At 46.1% G+C, this 19,428-nt stretch overlaps 1 protein-coding gene across 2 annotated transcripts in view; it reads right to left on the bottom strand.

Moving 5' to 3' along the window:
- Positions 1 to 6,345: 6,345 nt before the first annotated feature.
- Positions 6,346 to 19,428, bottom strand: part of cacnb3a (calcium channel, voltage-dependent, beta 3a) — a 32,335-nt gene continuing 19,252 nt past the window's right edge. Inside the window, exons 11-14 of one of the 2 annotated variants that reach the window (XM_041845878.2) lie at positions 14,890 to 15,041; positions 12,875 to 12,970; positions 12,608 to 12,778; positions 6,346 to 9,577 (exon numbers count right to left, since the gene is read on the bottom strand). In XM_041845878.2, coding sequence (XP_041701812.1) covers positions 9,152 to 9,577; positions 12,608 to 12,778; positions 12,875 to 12,970; positions 14,890 to 15,041 — 845 coding nt within the window. In that variant the 3' untranslated portion in view covers positions 6,346 to 9,151. Of the gene's footprint in view, positions 9,578 to 12,170; positions 12,217 to 12,607; positions 12,779 to 12,874; positions 12,971 to 14,889; positions 15,042 to 19,428 lie in introns of those variants that run through there. The other variant, XM_045207198.1, reaches the window with a different exon arrangement.

The raw sequence follows: 19,428 nt of genomic DNA, 5'->3' as shown, positions 1-19,428 counted from the left end.
GAGCCCTACAAAGGTTCTCTAATATCAATTCCCTGGACTCGATTGACAAGATTTCTGTCCTAAGAACTACAACGTTCAAGAAAGCACAAGACAATGGCAGCATTAAAAGTACATAAAATGTCATGTTTATTTCACTTAGTCGTATTTTACTTAGCATTTTTTTATTTATATATATTCTTAAATAGAAAGCATTCTATATAGCGACAGGCAGGAAATCTCTTATTTTCTTCTCAGAAATTGAGGAAATGACCGTTGGGCCACGCTAGCACACTGTGATAGAGTCCGGTGAATAGATAATACATGGTTATATTTAGTGCAGTTATTGCATTACAAAGCAACCATAAAAAAACTAAATTAGTGCAATGTTTTTTTCTACTTACACAAAAAGAGGAAGTCCAGATGGGCTAAGGCGTTTTAAGTCTTTCACTGTTAGGCTTTGTATTGCATACAGAATATAAGACAGAGGAAACTAAACTATAACCCTTGTAAAAATTGTGCTTCATAAATCGAAAAACCTTTTATCAATTACTACATTGGTCCGCTTTGAAAATCATATTCTGCAGAAGTAAAGTGAAAATCGCTAATAAGTGAGCTAAAACATGCAAGGCTGCATTTAGCAAATCGCTCAATCCCTCTCTCGGATTAGTCGTCGAGGAGCAGGTGGGAATAAATAATTTTAGAGCCAATCCAAATTGTGCTCAATAGAACACAAATTCTAAAGTAAAACATTTTGTGCAATTAAAAATACGAACTTTCTGTTTGCCTTTTTGTTTGTATCTAAGAGATATAATTATGGGGGAAGAAAATACTCAACTGTTTTCCCTTTTCCGTTTCTAGTGAATACAAGTGTCGGCACCTGTACCCACACTACTTATTCATTACTGTTGTAATAAAAAATGTTACATTATTCAACGTTATAGTCAGGTTACTCCATATTTGAGATGCATTCTGCTTTTTAAATGGTTAATAATTGTGGTTAATTTGTAACTCGGAGGAGTGACTGCCTTTTACAAAGAGAATCGTCGACAAGAATATTACTAAGAAATAACAAGGAGAATCAGAATCGATGCATTAATAATAAAGTGTAGAAGAACTGCAAAAATAAACAATCAGGTTTCATGCAACACTTGCATAGAATTATTTTCTTATTTTTTCAATCATGCTGTGATTTTTCAAAAAATACAGAACACTATAAAGTTGCCTGTTAGACATGGAAGTAGTAGACCAGTTAGTCCCCAGACTTGGTCTGCAGGGACCCCTGTTCATGCAGATCTTTGTTCCACAATATGCCCAATTGATCGGTTCATAAACTAACCATGCAGATCTTTGTTCCACAATATGCCCAACTGATCGGTTCATAGACTAACCATGCAGATCTTTGTTCCACAAAATGCCCAACTGATCGGTTCATAGACTAACCATGCAGGTATATGACATCATGTCACAGTTGCTATAGCTGTGAGTCCTTTTGAAATGCAATGCTATGCGGACGACACACAGCTGTACATTTCGATGAAACATGGTAAAGCCCCAAAATTGCCTAACCTGGAAGCCTGTGTTTCAGACATAAGGAAGTGGATGGCGGCACATTTTTTACTTTTAATCTCGGACAAAACAGGTCTAGGTCCCAAGAAACAAAGAGATCTGCTGTTGGATCTGACAATTAATCTTGATGGTTGTACAGTTGTCTCAAATAAAACTGAAGGACCTCAGCGTTACTCTGGACCATGGTCTCTCTTTTGACGAACATATCAAGAATATTTAAAGGACAGCTTTTTTCCATCTTTGTAACATTGAACAAATCCTAAACTTTTTGTCCAAAAATGATGCAGAAAAGCTAATCCATGCTTTTGTCACTTCTAGATTAGACTACTGCAATGCTATACTCTCCGGCTACCTGGATAAAGCACTAAATACACTTCAGTTAGTGCTAAACACAGCTGCTAGAATCTTGACTAGAACCCCAAAATTGAATCAAATTACTCCAGTGCTAGCCTCTCTACACTGGCTTCCTGTTAAGGCTAGGGCTGATTTCAAGGTTTTACTGCTAACCTACAAAGCATTACATGGGCTTGCTCCTACCTATCTCCGATTTGGTTCTGCTGTACATACAGTGGCTTGTGAAAGTATTCACCCCCCTTGGCATTTTTCCTATTTTGTTGCCTTACAACCTGGAATTAAATTTGTTTTTTGGGGGGTTTGTATGATTTGATTTACACAACATGCCTACCACTTTGAAGATGCAAAATATTTTTTATTGTGAAACAAACAAGAAATAAGACAAAAAAACAGAAAACTTGAGCGTGCATAACTATTCACCCCCCCCAAAGTCAATACTTTGTAGAGCCACCTTTTGCAGCAATTACAGCTGCAAGTCTCTTGGGGTATGTCTCTATAAGCTTGGCACATCGAGCCACTGGGATTTTCCCCATTGGTCAAGGCAAAACTGCTCCAGCTACTTCAAGTTGGATGGGTTCCGCTGGTGTACAGCAATCTTTAAGTCATACCACATATTCTCAAATGGATTGAGGTCTGGGCTTTGACTAGGCCATTCCAAGACATTTAAATGTTTCCCCTTAAACCACTCAAGTGTTGCTTTAGCAGTATGCTTAGGGTCATTGTCCTGCTGGAAGGTGAACCTCTGTCCCAGGCTCAAATCTCTGGAAGACTGAAACAGGTTTCCCTCAAGAATCTCCCAGTATTTAGCGCCATCCATCTTTCCTTCAATTCTGACCAGTTTCCCAGTCCCTGCCGATGAAAAACATCCCCACAGCATGATGTTGCCACCACCATGCTTCACTGTGGGGATGGTGTTCTCGGGGTGATGAGAGATGTTGGGTTTGCACCAGACATAGCGTTTTCCTTGATGGCCAAAAATATCAATTTTAGTCTCATCTGACCAGAGTACCTTCTTCCATATGTTTGGGGAGTCTCCCACATGCTTTTTGGCGAACACTAAACGTGTTTGCTTATTTTTTTCTTTAAGCAATGGCTTTTTTCTGGCCACTCTTCCGTAAAGCCCAGCTCTGTGGAGTGTACGGCTTAAAGTGGTCCTATGGAGAGATACTCCAATCTCCGCTGTGGAGCTTTGCAGCTCCTTCGGGGTTATCTTTGGTCTCCTTGTTGCCTCTCTGATTAATGCCCTCCTTGCCTGGTCCGTTAGTTTTGGTGGGTGGCCCTCTCTTGGCAGATTTGTTGTGGTGCCATATTCTTTCCATTTTTAAATAATGGATTTAATGGTGCTCCGTGGGATGTTCAAAGTTTCGAATATTTTTTTATAACCCAACCCTGATCTGTACTTCTCCACAACTTTGTCCCTGACCTGTTTGGAGAGCTTCTTGGTCTTCATGGTGCCGCTTGCTTGGTGGTACCCCTTGCTTAGTGGTGTTGCAGACTCTGGGGCCTTTCAGAACAGGTGTATATATTCTGAGATCATGTGACAGATCATGTGACACTTAGATTGCACACAGGTGGACTTTATTTAACTAATTATGTGACTTCTGAAGGTAATTGGTTGCACCAGATCTCATTTAGGGGCTTCATAGCAAAGGGGGTGAATACATATGCACGCACCACCTTTCCGTTATTTATTTTTTAGAATTTTATGAAACTTCACCAATTTGGACTATTTTGTGTATGTCCATTACATGAAATTCAAATAAAAATCCATTTAAATTACAGGTTGTAATGTAACAAAATAGGAAAACCGCCAAGGGGGATGAATACTTTTGCAAGGCACTGTACCTACATGTATGCTACGGTCACAAGACGCAGGCCTCCATAATGTCCCTAGAATTTTTAAGCAAACAGCTGGAGGCAGGGTTTTCTGAAATATAGAGCTCCATTTTTATGGAATGGTTTGCCTATCCATGTGAGAGATGCAGACTCTGTCTTGACCTTTAAGTCTTTACTGAAGACTCATCTCTGTAGTCTGGCCCAGGGGTGCGAAGGTGAACGGCAAGGCACTCGCGCGACGAACCGCCCTTGCGGTCTGCCTGGCTGGCTCCCCTCTCTCCACTGGGATTCTCTGCCTCTGACCCTATTGCGGGGGCTGAGTCACTAGCTTACTAGTGCACTTCAATGCTATCCCTAGGAGGGGTGCGTCACTTGAATGGTTTGAGTCACAAACGTGATCTTCCTGTCTGGTTTTTCGCCCCCTCGGGCTCGTGCGGTGGAGGAGATCTTTGTGGGCTATACTAAGCCATGTCTCAGGGTAGTAAGTTGGTGGTCTGTTGATATCCCTCTAGTGGTATGGGGGCTGTGCTTTTGCAAAGTGGGTGGGGTTATATCCTGGTTGGCCCTGTCCGGGGGTATCGTCGGAGGGTGCCACAGTGTGTCCCCCGACCCACCCCTGTCTCAGCCTCCAGTATCTATGCTGCAATAGTCTATGTGCCGGGGGGGCTAGGGTCAGTGTGTTATATCTGGTGTAATTCTCCTGTCTTATCTGGTGTCCTGTGTGAATTTAAGTATGCTCCCTCTAATTCTCTCTCTCTCTACCGCACCTCCTGTCTCGACCTATGAATGCTCGGCTATGAAAAGCCAACTGACATTTGCTCTTGAGGTACTGACCTGTTGCACCCTCTACAGCCACTGTGATTATTATTTGATCCTTCTAGTCATCTTGAAGAAGAATCTGGCCTTAATGGCCATGTACTGTTATAATCTCCACCTGGCACAGCCACCCCTCAGAGCCTGGTTCCTCTCTAGGTTTCTTACTAGGTTCCTGCCTTTCTAGAGAGTTTTTCCTAGCCACTGTGCTTCTACATCTGCATTGCTTGCTGTTTGGGGTTTTAGGCTGGGTTTCTATATAGCACTTTGTGACATCTGCTGATGTAAAAAGGGCTTAATAAATAAATTTGATTGATTGATTGATTGAAGAGAAATACAGGAGACCACACCACAAGTTCCACACATGATTAGCCAATGAATGACGTGATCAGTTGAGCACGAATAAGTGATTGGTTAGATCAAAAACCTGCCTGTACAGGTAGACTTGAGGATCTGCCTCGTGATGTTGACAGTAAAACTGCAGTACACATACAGTATAGAGACGGTTAAAACAAATGTGTTCAGAGGAGATGCTATGTGCTGAACGTGTCTGACAAACACTTCCAACAGCCTGAATAGGTTATACTTGTTATGAGGTGCTGTGTCTCGTCTGGTGTTTGGAGACTCATATGATAAGTGAGTGTGAAAGTGACGTTGTGTGGATGCTACAATACAAAAATGTGCTACACACAACTGGAGCACAATCAGTGGAAGGAGTGAGATCAGCCCACCACTTGGGGGCTGCCAGAGTCACAAAGGCATGTGATATTACATTTTTTTGATACCTGAATTTGTGTGTGTGTGTCTGCTTGCATGTGCCTGTGTGTGCCATAGGAGGTTGGTGGCACCTTAATTGGGGAGGATGTGCTCGTGGTAATGGCTGGAGCGGAATGAGTGGAATGGTATCAAATACATCAAACACATGGTTTCCATATGTTTGATGCCATTCCATTTGCTCCGTTCCAGCCATTATTATGAGCCGTCCTCCCCTCAGCAGCCTCCACTGGTGTGCGCGTGCTTGCCTGTGTGTGTGTGTTAAGAGTAATATTGATTTGTCACATTCCCTTCATAACTCATTCTGTGTGATATGTGTAATGACAGAAACAAGATATGTGAATATACTGCAGCTTTACGCCACTAACATACATATAACCATATAGAGGCCTGCACATCTCTGCCTCTCCCAAAACATTCAGCATCTTGTCAGTAAAAACAATCTGAACTGAAAACATGGCAATATTTCTCTGACAAAATAAAAAAAATTAAACTGAAAATATCATTAATACTTATAACAGCCTGGTTTCATAGACTAGACATAACATAATGTAAATCCGGGACACTCAAATTAGTATGATATGTTATGTTTGGTATGGTTACATAAGACAGAAGGTTACTTAAGGCAAAAACGAAAGGAGGGTGATTGGTCGGAGTGGATGGGTGGGCGTATAATGCGAATGTCTAGCATCCCAAAGGTTGCACGTTTGAATCTCATCGCTGATAATTTCAGCATTTTAGCTAATTAGCAACTACTACTTTTTAGCTACGTTGCAACTACTTAGCTAACCCTACCCCGAACAATAACCCTAACCTTAACTCTTTTAGCTAACCCTTCCCCTAACCCATCTCCTAACCTTAACCCTAACCCCTTGCGTAGCTAACGTTAGCATTAACCACCTAACTAACATTAGCCACAACAAATTGGAATTCATAACATATTATACATTTTGAAAATTCATAACATATTGCACATTTTGCACATTTGTAACATATCATATTAATTGTAATTCTAGCATATCATACAAAATGGACGATGGACATTCACAATTTAATACATACCATATGAAATGTAACATATCATACTAAATGGAGAGTCCCGGATTTGCATACAGAATAATACTAAATTCTCTGAGACCAGGTTGATTATAACCAGGTACCCATTCAATATGTACAATATATTCGGATGCATTACTATTTCCCATAGCAGATTAGTAAAATGTAGACATTCCTACTTTTGTTTATCCAGAAAGAGCCTATGGTTCCTGTTCTGACCATAATGTGCAAATAGTCCTAAAATAATCATACATGCAATAATAAAGATACATAAACGTCTTAGGGATTTAAGGCCAGTAAATGTGTCATCCTACATTAGGGAAACCTTATGCGAAGAAGCCTAAAATTTAACTTGACCTATAGCCAGTAGTTATAGCCTGCTATTGTGGCGGTGAGTAGCCCTGTTGACGTATAGCCTTTTATCTGATTAACATGACCCCAGCTAATCTGAATGAGTAGAACTGGAAGCCTGGAAGTGTGTGATTGTAGAAGGTGGTAATGTGCACAGCAGTCAGTAATTGTTATGGGGACAATTGATACTACATTGTTTCCATAGTTGGGGTGAGTGTTGGGGGACAAGGAGCACACTTACTGTGTATTAGTGGGTGTCTTGTGGCCAAAGTTGTAGTCTGGGTATAGCTAGTTGTCTTGGGGTCAGGGGTACGTTAGAGATGTCAGTAGTTGTCTCTGGTCAGGGGTATGTTAGCGATGTCAGTAGTTGTCTCGGGTCAGGGGTACGTTAGCGATGTCAGTAGTTGTCTTTGGGTCAGGGGTACGTTAGAGATGTCAGTAGTTGTCTTGGGGTCAGGGGTACGTTAGAGATGTCAGTAGTTGTCTCTGGTCAGGGGTACGTTAGAGATGTCAGTAGTTGTCTCGGGTACGTTAGAGATGTCAGTAGTTGTCTCGGGTCAGGGGTACATTAGAGATGTCAGTAGTTGTCTCGGGTACATTAGAGATGTCAGTAGTTGTCTCTGGTCAGGGGTACGTTAGAGATGTCAGTAGTTGTCTTGGGGTCAGGGGTACGTTAGCGATGTCAGTAGTTGTCTTGGGGTCAGGGGTACGTTAGAGATGTCAGTAGTTGTCTTGGGGTCAGGGGTACGTTAGAGATGTCAGTAGTTGTCTTTGGGTCAGGGGTACGTTAGAGATGTCAGTAGTTGTCTTGGGGTCAGGGGTACATTAGAGATGTCAGTAGTTGTCTCGGGTCAGGGGTACATTAGAGATGTCAGTAGTTGTCTCGGGTACGTTAGAGATGTCAGTAGTTGTCTCGGGTCAGGGGTACGTTAGCGATGTCAGTAGTTGTCTCGGGTCAGGGGTACGTTAGCGATGTCAGTAGTTGTCTTTGGGTCAGGGGTACGTTAGAGATGTCAGTAGTTGTCTTGGGGTCAGGGGTACATTAGAGATGTCAGTAGTTGTCTTGGGGTCAGAGGTACGTTAGAGATGTCAGTAGTTGTCTTTGGGTCAGGGGTACGTTAGAGATGTCAGTAGTTGTCTTGGGGTCAGGGGTACATTAGAGATGTCAGTAGTTGTCTCGGGTCAGGGGTACATTAGAGATGTCAGTAGTTGTCTCGGGTACGTTAGAGATGTCAGTAGTTGTCTCGGGTCAGGGGTACATTAGAGATGTCAGTAGTTGTCTCGGGTACATTAGAGATGTCAGTAGTTGTCTCTGGTCAGGGGTATGTTAGCGATGTCAGTAGTTGTCTCGGGTCAGGGGTACGTTAGCGATGTCAGTAGTTGTCTCGGGTCAGGGGTACGTTAGAGATGTCAGTAGTTGTCTTGGGGTCAGGGGTACGTTAGAGATGTCAGTAGTTGTCTTGGGGTCAGGGGTACGTTAGAGATGTCAGTAGTTGTCTTGGGGTCAGGGGTACGTTAGCGATGTCAGTAGTTGTCTCGGGTCAGGGGTACGTTAGCGATGTCAGTAGTTGTCTTTGGGCCAGGGGTACGTTAGAGATGTCAGTAGTTGTCTCGGGTCAGGGGTACGTTAGCGATGTCAGTAGTTGTCTCTGGTCAGGGGTACGTTAGAGATGTCAGTAGTTGTCTTGGGGTCAGGGGTACGTTAGCGATGTCAGTAGTTGTCTTGGGGTCAGGGGTACGTTAGAGATGTCAGTAGTTGTCTTTGGGTCAGGGGTACGTTAGCGATGTCAGTAGTTGTCTTGGGGTCAGGGGTACGTTAGAGATGTCAGTAGTTGTCTTTGGGTCAGGGGTACGTTAGAGATGTCAGTAGTTGTCTTGGGGTCAGGGGTACGTTAGCGATGTCAGTAGTTGTCTTTGGGTCAGGGGTACGTTAGAGATGTCAGTAGTTGTCTTGGGGTCAGGGGTACGTTAGAGATGTCAGTAGTTGTCTTGGGGTCAGGGGTACGTTAGCGATGTCAGTAGTTGTCTTTGGGTCAGGGGTACGTTAGAGATGTCAGTAGTTGTCTTGGGGTCAGGGGTACGTTAGAGATGTCAGTAGTTGTCTCGGGTACGTTAGAGATGTCAGTAGTTGTCTTGGGGTCAGGGGTACGTTAGAGATGTCAGTAGTTGTCTTGGGGTCAGGGGTACGTTAGAGATGTCAGTAGTTGTCTCTGGTCAGGGGTACGTTAGAGATGTCAGTAGTTGTCTCGGGTCAGGGGTACGTTAGCGATGTCAGTAGTTGTCTTGGGGTCAGGGGTACGTTAGAGATGTCAGTAGTTGTCTTGGGGTCAGGGGTACGTTAGAGATGTCAGTAGTTGTCTCGGGTCAGGGGTACGTTAGCGATGTCAGTAGTTGTCTTGGGGTCAGGGGTACGTTAGAGATGTCAGTAGTTGTCTCGGGGCCAAGGGCGGCTGCGTTGGCAGTTGTTGCGCTGGTTGTGCCCCTGCTGGGCATCGCGCTGGAGCAGCCTGTCCTGTGACTCAAGCCCGTTGGCGCTGTGGACGCCCCCGCGGTGCCCGCGGTGAGGGGGGTACCTGTCCCTGTAAGTTTGGGCGTGGCAGGGGGACTCGAACGCATCCTCCTCCTCCTCATCTAGTTCCTCTTCTAATTCCTCCACCAGCTCCTCGTCCTCCTCGTCCCCCCGGAGGCGTGGGCCCCCCAGGAGGCCACGGGACAGGGAGTCGCTGCCCTCTTCAGACGGCATCAGGCTGTCCTGCTCCAGGGGGGAGTGGGCCTCCTCCCCCACCTCCTCCTCACCCTCCACCCCCACACCGCTGGGCTGTGCTGGGGGCTGGTTCTTATTCTGGGTCTGGTGTTGGAGAGGGGGGGAGAGAGAGAGGGGAAAATAGATTAAATAAGAGATCCATCACAATTCCTTTGACCTCATGGCTTTGTCTTTGCTCTGACATGCACTGTCAACTGTGGGACCTTATAGGTGTGTGCCTTTCCAAATCATGTCCAATCAATTGAATTTACCACAGGTGGACTTCAATCAAATTGTAGAAACATCTCAAGGATGATCAATGGAAACAGGATGCACCTGAGCTCAATTTCGAGTCTCATAGCAAAGGGTCTGAATACTTATGTAAATAAGGTATTTCGGGTTTTTTCTAAAACCCTTTTTTCACTTTGTCATTATGGGGTATTGATGAGGAAAACAATGATTTAATCCATTTTAGAATAAGGCTGTAAGGTAACAAAATGTGGAGAAAGTCAAGGGATCTGAATACTTTCCGAATGCACTGTAAGACTAACTGATTAGATTAGAGAGTTTAATAGTCACATGTGGTCCTCTGTAGCTCAATTGGTAGAGCATGGCGCTTGTAATGCCAGGGTAGTGGGTTCGATCCCCGGGACCACCCATAGTGGGTTCGATCCCCAGGACCACCCATAGGTAAAAATGTATGCGCACATGACTGTAAGTCGCTTTGGATAAAAGCGTCTGCTAAATGGCATATTATTATTATTATTACATGTACAGGGTTGCAGATGTAATTCAAATCAAATCACAATGCAGTTTTAAGAAAAATAAGTGTTAAGTAAAAAATAGATAAGTAAAAAATAAATAATAATAATAATAATAATTAAAGAGCAGCAGTAAAACAACAGTAGCGAGGCTATATACATGAGTACCGGTACAGAGTCAATGTACGGGGGCACAGGTTAGTCGAGGTAATTGATGTAATATTTACATGTAGGTAGGGTTAAGGTGACTATGCATAGATAATAAACAGAGAGTGGCAGCAGCGTAAAAGGGGGGGAGGGGGAGGAATGCAAATAGTCCGGGTAGCCATTTGATTAGCTGTTCAGGAGTCTTATGGCTTGGGGGTAGAAGCTGTTAAGAAGCCTTTTGGACCTAGACATGGCGCTCCGGTACCGCTTGCCGTGCGGTAGCAGAGAGAACAGTCTATGACTAGGGTGGCTGGAGTCTTTGACAATTTTTAGGGCCTTCCTCTGACACCGCCTGGTATAGAGGTCCTGGATGGCAGGAAGCTTGGCCCCAGTGATGTACTGGGCCGTACGCACTACCCTCTGTAGTGCCTTGCGGTCGGAGGCTGAGCAGTTGCCATACCAGGCAGTGATGCAACCAGTCAGGATGCTGGTACAGGGTACAGTGACATTTTTGAGCTCCAAGCTCCAACAATAACACTACTCTACACAAAGGAAATACCACAAATGACAGTGGAACAGTTAAATGGATAACATGGTATTACAGTGTTAATAACATTGTTAACTTTATACAGTCTCTTAAATTATTGGTATGTTTTGCATTTAGATTTTTTTATGTTCTGAACCAATCACATTGAGATCACCTCGTAAACAATATCCTTTCCACTGGAGCAATCTCAACCATTGCATTGTCTATGCATTGTTTCGTCGTGCTTCAATTTGACCATCATTTCAATAATTTTATGCGAGGTAGCATTCTGTGCCAGCGTGAGAGGGTGTGCCATTCACAAAGCATGAGTATGATCATGGCACTGCTCCATATGTTTATGGCAGATATATAATACATCCACTGTGCATTATAACGTACAGGTAACTACCCAAATAATGGAAACACTTGAGTAAATGAGGGATACAAAATATATTGAAAGCAGGTTCTTCCACACAGGTGTGGTTCCTGAGTTAATTAAGCAATTAAACATCCCATCATGCTTAGGGTCATGTATAAAAATGCCCAGTTGCCCATTATTTTGGCTTCCATGGCTAGAAGAGATCTCAGTGACTTTGAAAGAGGGGTCTCAAAGGAGCATGGGGGTTTAAAGGGAGCGTGTGTGTGTGTGTGTGTGTGTCTCAGTCACCAGATCTCAACCCAATTGAACACTTATTGGAGATTCTGGAGTGGCGCCTGAGACAGCATTTTCCACCACACAACATAAAATAATGGAATTTCTCGTGGAGGAAGGGTGTCGCATCCCTCCAATAGAGTTCCAGACACTTCTAGACTCTATGCCAAGGTGCATTGAAGCTGTTCTGGCTCGTGGAGGCCCAACGCCCTATTAAGACACTTTATGTTAGTGTTTCCTTTTATCTTAGCAGTTACCTGTATATGCCATTTCGCAGACTTCCTTACATTCTTATTATTACACTTTGTTTAATATAGCCTGTTACATGACTTTTTCTATGTCAAGCCCTGAACCTGCTGCTGCTTTTTGGATTTCATCATATAATCTTTGAAGCTTGTAGCACAGTGTCAATCAAATATGCAGGGACTGGGAGGTGGCAGGTGGATAAGAGATCTACATACTGTAGGTGACTTGTGTGTGTGTGGAGTTTATTGTGTGAGAGGGAAATAAGACACATTGGTTGATCTTATTCCACCAAGTGTGGTTGGTGTAGGGGGGAGGGGGGTTATCGGGGTGGAGAAGTAATGTACATACATAAACCCTCCTACTCACCCTGTATGGCAAGCGATCATTCAATTAATTCCTGTGTTTCAGAAAACTGCAAAAACGTTAAGCAGGGATGAGTGAGAAGATGGACAAACGGACAGACGACAGACATGAGAAAGGGGAAAGAGGGAATCTGGCATAGTACTGTAAGGACAGATGCAACACACAACAACCACATAAACAACCCCCATCCCCCTAAAGCAGTGTTTCTTCATCCTGGTCCTGGGGACCCAAAGGGGTGCACATTTTTGTTTTTGCCCTAGCACTACACAGCTGATTCAAATGATCAACTCATCATCTTTGACTCCACAGGACCAGGATTAAGAAACACTGCCCTAAAAAAACCTCACTATCCCATTATCTGTCCTCTTTCCATTCTCCCGTCTCCAATTTTCTCTGTTCCCCTCCACCTTCCCTCCTCCATCCACATAGAAGCATCTCACCTGTAGGCTAGAGTTGGCTGAGGGCGGGGTCATGAGGTTCTGCTCTAAAAGCGGGTTGATGGGGGTGGTGTCAGGAAGATGAGTGGCGCGCCAGTAGACCTCTAGGTATTCAGCCAAGTGCTCACACGCATCCTCCAATTGGTTCTCATCCAAAATGACATCAAACATCTCCTATGAGGGAACAGTGGGAAGGAGAACAAATTCAGACAGTTGGTTGGATTGTAATGGTAGCTGTGAATAGTACTGTATAGTGGGGTGTCCACGTACAGGGGGGCATTGAGACAGCTTATCCCCAGCCATCATCTGCACGTTCAGGTGTTTGCTCTGAGACTTCCCCCGGGACTTGATCAGCCTCTGGAGCACCTGAGAGAGACAGAGGGGAGGAGAGAGAGAAAAAGGGGAGAGAGAGAGAGAGGCAAAGGGGAGAGAGAGAGAGAGACAAAGGGGAGAGAAAGAGAGAGACAAAGGGGAGAGAGAGAGAGACAAAGGGGAGAGAGAGAGAGACAAAGGGGAGAGAGAGAGAGGCAAAGGGGAGAGAGAGAGAGAGACAAAGGGGAGAGAGAGAGAGACAAAGGGGAGAGAGAGAGACAAATGGGAGAGAGAGAGAGACAAAGGGGAGTGAGAGAGAGAGAGACAAAGGGGAGAGAGAGAGAGACAAAGGGGAGCGAGAGAGAGACAAAGGGGAGAGAGAGAGAGACAAAGGGGAGAGAGAGAGAGAGAGAGAGAGAGAGAGAGAGAGAGAGAGAGAGAGAGAGAGAGAGAGAGAGAGAAGAAGGGGCGAGAGAGAGAGAGACAAAGGGGAGAGAGAGAGAGACAAAGGGGAGAGAGAGAGAGACAAAGGGGAGAGAGAAAGAGACAAAGGGGAGAGAGAGACAAAGGGGAGAGAGAGAGACAAAGGGGAGATGGAGAGACAAAGGAGAGAGAGAGAGAGAGAGAGAGAGAGAGAGAGAGAGAGAGAGAGAGAGAGAGAGAGAGAGAGAGAGAGAGAGAGAGAGAGAGAGAGAGAGAGAGAGAGAGAGAGAGAGAGAGAGAGAGAGAGAGAGAGAGAGAGAGAGAAAGAGAGAGAGAGAGAGAGAGAGAGAGAGAGAGAGAGAGAGAAGAAGGGGCGAGAGAGAGAGACAAAGGGGAGAGAGAGACGAAGGGGAGAGAGAGAGAGAGACAAAGGGGAGAGAGAGAGACAAAGGGGAGAGAGACAAAGGGGAGAGAGAGAGACAAAGGGGAGATGAGAGACAAAGGAGAGAGAGAGCGAGAGAGAGAGAGAGAGAGAGAGAGAGAGAGAGAGAGAGAGAGAGAAGAGGGGGGAGAGAGAGAGACAAAGGGGGGCGAGAGAGAGAGACAAAGTGGAGAGAGAGAGAGACAAAGGGGAGAGAGAGAAGAAGGAGAGCGAGAGAGACAACAGGGAGAGAGATAGAGACAAAGGGGGGAGAGAGAGAGAGACAAAGGGGAGAGAGAGAGAGACAAAGGGGAGAGAGAGAGAGAGAGGAAGGGGAGAGAGAGAGAAGGGGAGAGAGAGAGACAAAGGGGAGAGAGAGAGACAAAGGGTAGGGAGAGAGAGAGGGAGAGAGAAGAAGGGGAGAGAGAGAGACAAAGGGGAGAGAGAGAGGGACAAGGGGAGAGAGAGAAAGAGACAAAGGGGAGAGAGAGACAAAGGGGAGAGAGAGAGAAAGGGGAGAGAGAGAGAGAGACAAAGGGGAGAAAGAGAGAGAAATGGGAGAGAGACAAAGGGGAGAGAGAGAGAGAGAAAGGGGAGAGAGAGAGAAATGGGAGAGACAAAGGGGAGAGAGAGAGACAAAGGGGAGAGAGAGAGAGAGAGACAAAGGGGAGAGCGAGAGACAAATGGGAGAGAGAGAGAGAGAGACAAAGGGTTGAGAGAGAGAGAAAGGGGAGAGAGAGAGAGACAAAGGGGAGAGAGAGAGAGAGAGACAAAGGGGGGAGAGAGAGAGAGAATAAGGGGAGAGAGAGAGACAAATGGGAGAGAGAGAGAGACAAAGGAGGGAGAGAGAGAGAAGAAGGGGAGAGAGAGAGAGAGAGAGAGAGAGAGAGAGAGAGAGAGAGAGAGAGAGAGAGAGGAAGGAGAGAGAGAGAGAGAGAGAGAGAGACAAAGGGGGAGAGAGAGACAAAGGGGAGAGAGAGAGAGAAAGAGAGAGGGTAGCTTTATAAAGAAGGCTTTATAAAGGCTTTATAAAGAAGAGAAATTCAAAATATGAAAAGATATCTTCATATAAGTCCACTCACACTACATCTGCAGGACATGTATGAAGTGAGCGTGTCTAGCTATGTACCTTTGGCGAGGACACTTTGACGTAGACGATGATAGGGGCTAGGGAAGTCTTGGCTAGCTGGGCCGGGTGGTTGATGGTGTCTGCATCCAGAACTACCAGCTGGAGGGTTTTGGCCAGCTCAAATATCCTCTCTATCTCACTCTGGACCTCGGCTGTAGGGGAGAGAGATACATAACATTACTGTACAGTAATGTGCAGTGAGTCGTCGGGTGAGGTTGTGTCTCTCTCTGGCGGGAGGTAAGCTTAGCTTATATGGCTTATATGGTGTTGAGTAAAGCTTAAACTATGTAGTTAGATTGTAGTTAGGTATTGTAAGTAGTTATCGTAGGTTATTGTAGTTATCGTAGGTTATTGTATGTCATTATTGTAGGTAAGTATTGTATTCACCTGAGCCCGGTGAAGCACAAGGCTAGCTAACCCACTACCTGGACTAGCTAGCGGGTAGCTACTGGTAACTATTAGCAACTGTGGATAGTTGTTTCACGCTTGAGAGTACCTGTAATTATGCCAGCTAGCTGCCTACCATTCAGCTGTTTTTCTAACCTCATTGTCTGAAGCGTTGCCGTTAGGTAGTTAGTAGCTACTGTGCTCGAAATGTAGCTAGCTTGTTGCTACCTGGATAGCTAACTAAACAATAGCTGGAATGACCTAGCGAACAGACGCGAACTGGCTGAGTCGATTCAGTGGCTAGCTTTGCACTTGGCTGGCTAACAGTAGCTGCTAGGGGTAAGTTATAACCTACATTTGTGTTTTGTTTTTACTTACTGGTAACCAGAGTCGTTCAAGGGAATTCGGGACATGGGTGACTAGTTAACGTTAGCTTGGCTCTCTCTGTGTGTTCGTGCCGTGGGAGGAGGGTTTGTTTTTCGTTGGCAGAGAACAATGGCTAGCTAGTATGCTAACTATTCTAGCTAACTAACTGGCTGAATAAGTTGACGACGGACTCGCTCAAGATGTCGGGACTAACCCAGAACTTTACACAACGTTAGACACGGACACGAATGATCTGCTTGGCGTGTTGACACACTGGTGGTTTGTTGTGGCCGAGTATTGGTGCTAAACCGTGCTGTTGGAGGCTGGCATGCTAATTGGCTGTGGTGTCATAGGATTCGGTGCCCTGGACGGTTTTCACGGAAGAATACTGTACCAAGTTAGCTAGCTGAATAAACTAAGTTAGTCTATTCCTAGAAAACATTGAACCGCTGTAGTTTACAACAATTATAGTTTCTGAGGTGGAAGTTCAGAGAGTTATATTTGGGTGTTTCAGTGAAACGTAAGTGAGGGAGGCCCCGCTCTCTTGCTTTCCCAGATGTTTAGTTCATTTCATTCCGATCTTCTTTGCATTATTGTAGCCATTTTCTGTAGCCTGTCAACTATGTGTCTGTCTATCCCTGTTCTCTCATCTCCGCACAGGCTATACAAACGCCTCACACCGCGTGGCTGCTGCACTCTAACCTGGTGGTCCCTGCACGCACGACCCACGTGGAGTTCCAGGTCTCCGGCAGCCTCTGGAACTGCCGTTCTGCGGCCAACAAGGCAGAGTTCATCTCAGCCTATGCTACCCTCCAGTCCCTCGACTTCTTGGCGCTGACGGAAACATGGATTACCACAGAAAACACTGCTACTCCTACTGCTCTCTCCTCGTCTGACCATGTGTTCTCGCATACCCCGAGAGCATCTGGTCAGCGGGGTGGTGGCACAGGAATCCTCATCTCTCCCAAGTGGACATTCTCTCTTTCTCCCCTGACCCATCTGTCTATCTCCTCATTTGAATTCCATGCTGTCACAATCACTAGCCCATTCAAGCTTAACATCCTTGTCATTTATCACCCTCCAGGTTCCCTTGGAGAGTTCATCAATGAGCTTGACAAGTTTCTTTCCTGAGGATGGCTCACCCCTCACAGTTCTGGGTGACTTTAACCTCCCTACGTCTACCTTTGACTCATTTCTCTCTGCCTCCTTCTTTCCATTCCTCTCCTCTTTTGACCTCACCCTCTCACCGTCCCCCCCTACTCACAAGGCAGGCAATACGCTTGACCTCATCTTTACTAGATGTTGTTCTTCTACTAATCTCACTGCAACTCCCCTCCAAGTCTCCGACCACTACTTTGTATCCTTTTCTCTCTCGCTCTCCTCCAACACTACTCACTCTGCCCCTACTCAGATTGTAATGCGCCGTCGCAACCTTCGCTCTCTCTCTCCCGCTACTCTCTCCTCTTCCATCCTATCATCTCTTCCCTCTGCTCAATCCTTCTCCCTCCAATCTCCTGATTCTGCCTCCTCAACCCTCCTCTCCTCCCTTTCTGCATCCTTTGACTCTCTATGTCCCCTATCCTCCCGGCCGGCTCGGTCCTCCCCTCCTGCTCCGTGGCTTGACGACTCATTGCGAGCTCACAGAACAGGGCTCCGGGCAGCCGAGCGGAAATGGAGGAAAACTAGACTCCCTGCGGACCTGGCATCTTTTCACTCCCTCCTTTCTACATTTTCTTCCTCTGTTTCTGCTGCTAAAGCCACTTTCTACCACTCTAAATTCCAAGCATCTGCCTCTAACCCTAGGAAGCTCTTTGCCACCTTCTCCTCCCTGCTGAATCCTCCTCCCCCTCTCCCCCCTCCTCCGTCTCTGTGGATGACTTCGTCAACCATTTTGAAAAGAAGGTTGACGACATCCGATCCTCGTTTGCAAAGTCAAATGACACCGCTGGTCCTGCTCACACTGCCCTACCCTATGCTTTGACTTCTTTCTCCCCTCTCTCTCCAGATGAAATCTTGCGACTTGTGACGGCCGGCCGCCCAACAACCTGCCCGCTTGACCCTATCCCCTCCTCTCTTCTCCAGACCATTTCCGGAGACCTTCTCCCTTACCTCACCTCGCTCATCAACTCCTCCTTGACCGCTGGCCATGTCCCTTCTGTCTTCAAGAGAGCGAGAGTTGCACCCCCCCTCAAAAAACCTACACTCGATCCCTCCGATGTCAACAACTACAGACCAGTATCCCTTCTTTCTTTTCTCTCCAAAACTCTTGAGCGTGCCGTCTTCAGCCAGCTCTCTTGCTATCTCTCTCAGAATTACCTTCTTGATCCAAACCAGTCAGGTTTCAAGACTGGTCATTCAACTGAGACTGCTCTTCTCTGTGTCACGGAGGCTCTCCGCACTGCTAAAGCTAACTCTCTCTCCTCTGCTCTCGTCCTTCTAGACCTATTTGCTGCCTTTGATACTGTGAACCATCAGATCCTCCTCTCCACCCTCTCCGAGTTGGGCATCTCCGGCGCGGCTCACTCTTGGATTGCGTCCTACCTGACAGGTCGCTCTTACCAGGTGGCGTGGCGAGAATCTGTCTCCGCACCACGTGCTCTCACCACTGGTGCCCCCAGGGCTCAGTTCTAGGCCCTCTCCTATTCTCGCTATACACCAAGTCACTTGGCTCTGTCATATCCTCACATGGCCTTTCCTATCATTGCTACGCAGACGACACACAATTCATCTTCTCCTTTCCCCCTTCTGATAACCAGGTGGCGAATCGCATCTCTGCATGTCTGGCAGACATATCAGTGTGGATGACGGATCACCACCTCAAGCTGAACCTCGGCAAGACGGAGCTGCTCTTCCTCCCGGGGAAGGACTGCCCATTCCATGATCTCGCCATCACGGTTGACAACTCCGTTGTGTCCTCCTCCCAGAGTGCAAAGAGCCTTGGTGTGACCCTGGACAACATCGTTCTCCGCTAACATCAAGGCGGTGACCCGATCCTGTAGGTTCATGCTCTACAACATTCGCAGAGTACGACCCTGCCTTACACAGGAAGCGGCACAGGTCCTAATCCAGGCACCTGTCATCTCCCGTCTGGATTACTGCAACTCGCTGTTGGCTGGCCTCCCTGCCTGTGCCATTAAACCCTACAACTCATCCAGAACGCCGCAGCCCGTCTGGTGTTCAACCTTCCCAAGTTCTCTCACATCACCCCGCTCCTCCACACACTCCACTGGCTTCCAGTTGAAGCTCGCATCTGCTACAAGACCATGGTGCTTGCCTACGGAGCTTTGAGGGGAACGGCACCTCCGTACCTTCAGGCTCTGATCAGTCCCTACACCCAAACGAGGGCATTGCGTTCATCCACCTCTGGCCTGCTGGCTCCCCTTCCTCTGCGGAAGCACAGTTCCCGCTCAGCCCAGTCAAAACTGTTCGCTGCTCTGGCACCCCAATGGTGGAACAAGCTCCCTCACGACGCCAGGACAGCATAGTCACTCACCACCTTCCGGAGACACTTGAAACCCCACCTCTTTAAGGAATACCTGGGATAGGATAAAGTAATCCTCCTACCCCCCTTACCCCCCCCCCAAAAAAAAAAAAAAAAAACGATTGTAAAGTGGTTGTCCCACTGGCTATCATAAGGTGAATGCACCAATTTGTAAGTCGCTCTGGATAAGAGCGTCTGCTAAATGACGAAAATGTAAATGTAAAATATGTACCTGACCTAGAGATCTATCCATGCACTCTGGACGCTTACAGACTTTGTAATTTTATTTATTTTTTATTTAACCT

This window comes from Coregonus clupeaformis, chromosome 24, assembly GCF_020615455.1.
Source record: "Coregonus clupeaformis isolate EN_2021a chromosome 24, ASM2061545v1, whole genome shotgun sequence".
NCBI classification, from domain to species: domain Eukaryota; kingdom Metazoa; phylum Chordata; class Actinopteri; order Salmoniformes; family Salmonidae; genus Coregonus; species Coregonus clupeaformis.
This window is presented reverse-complemented; position numbering and strand designations above follow the sequence as displayed.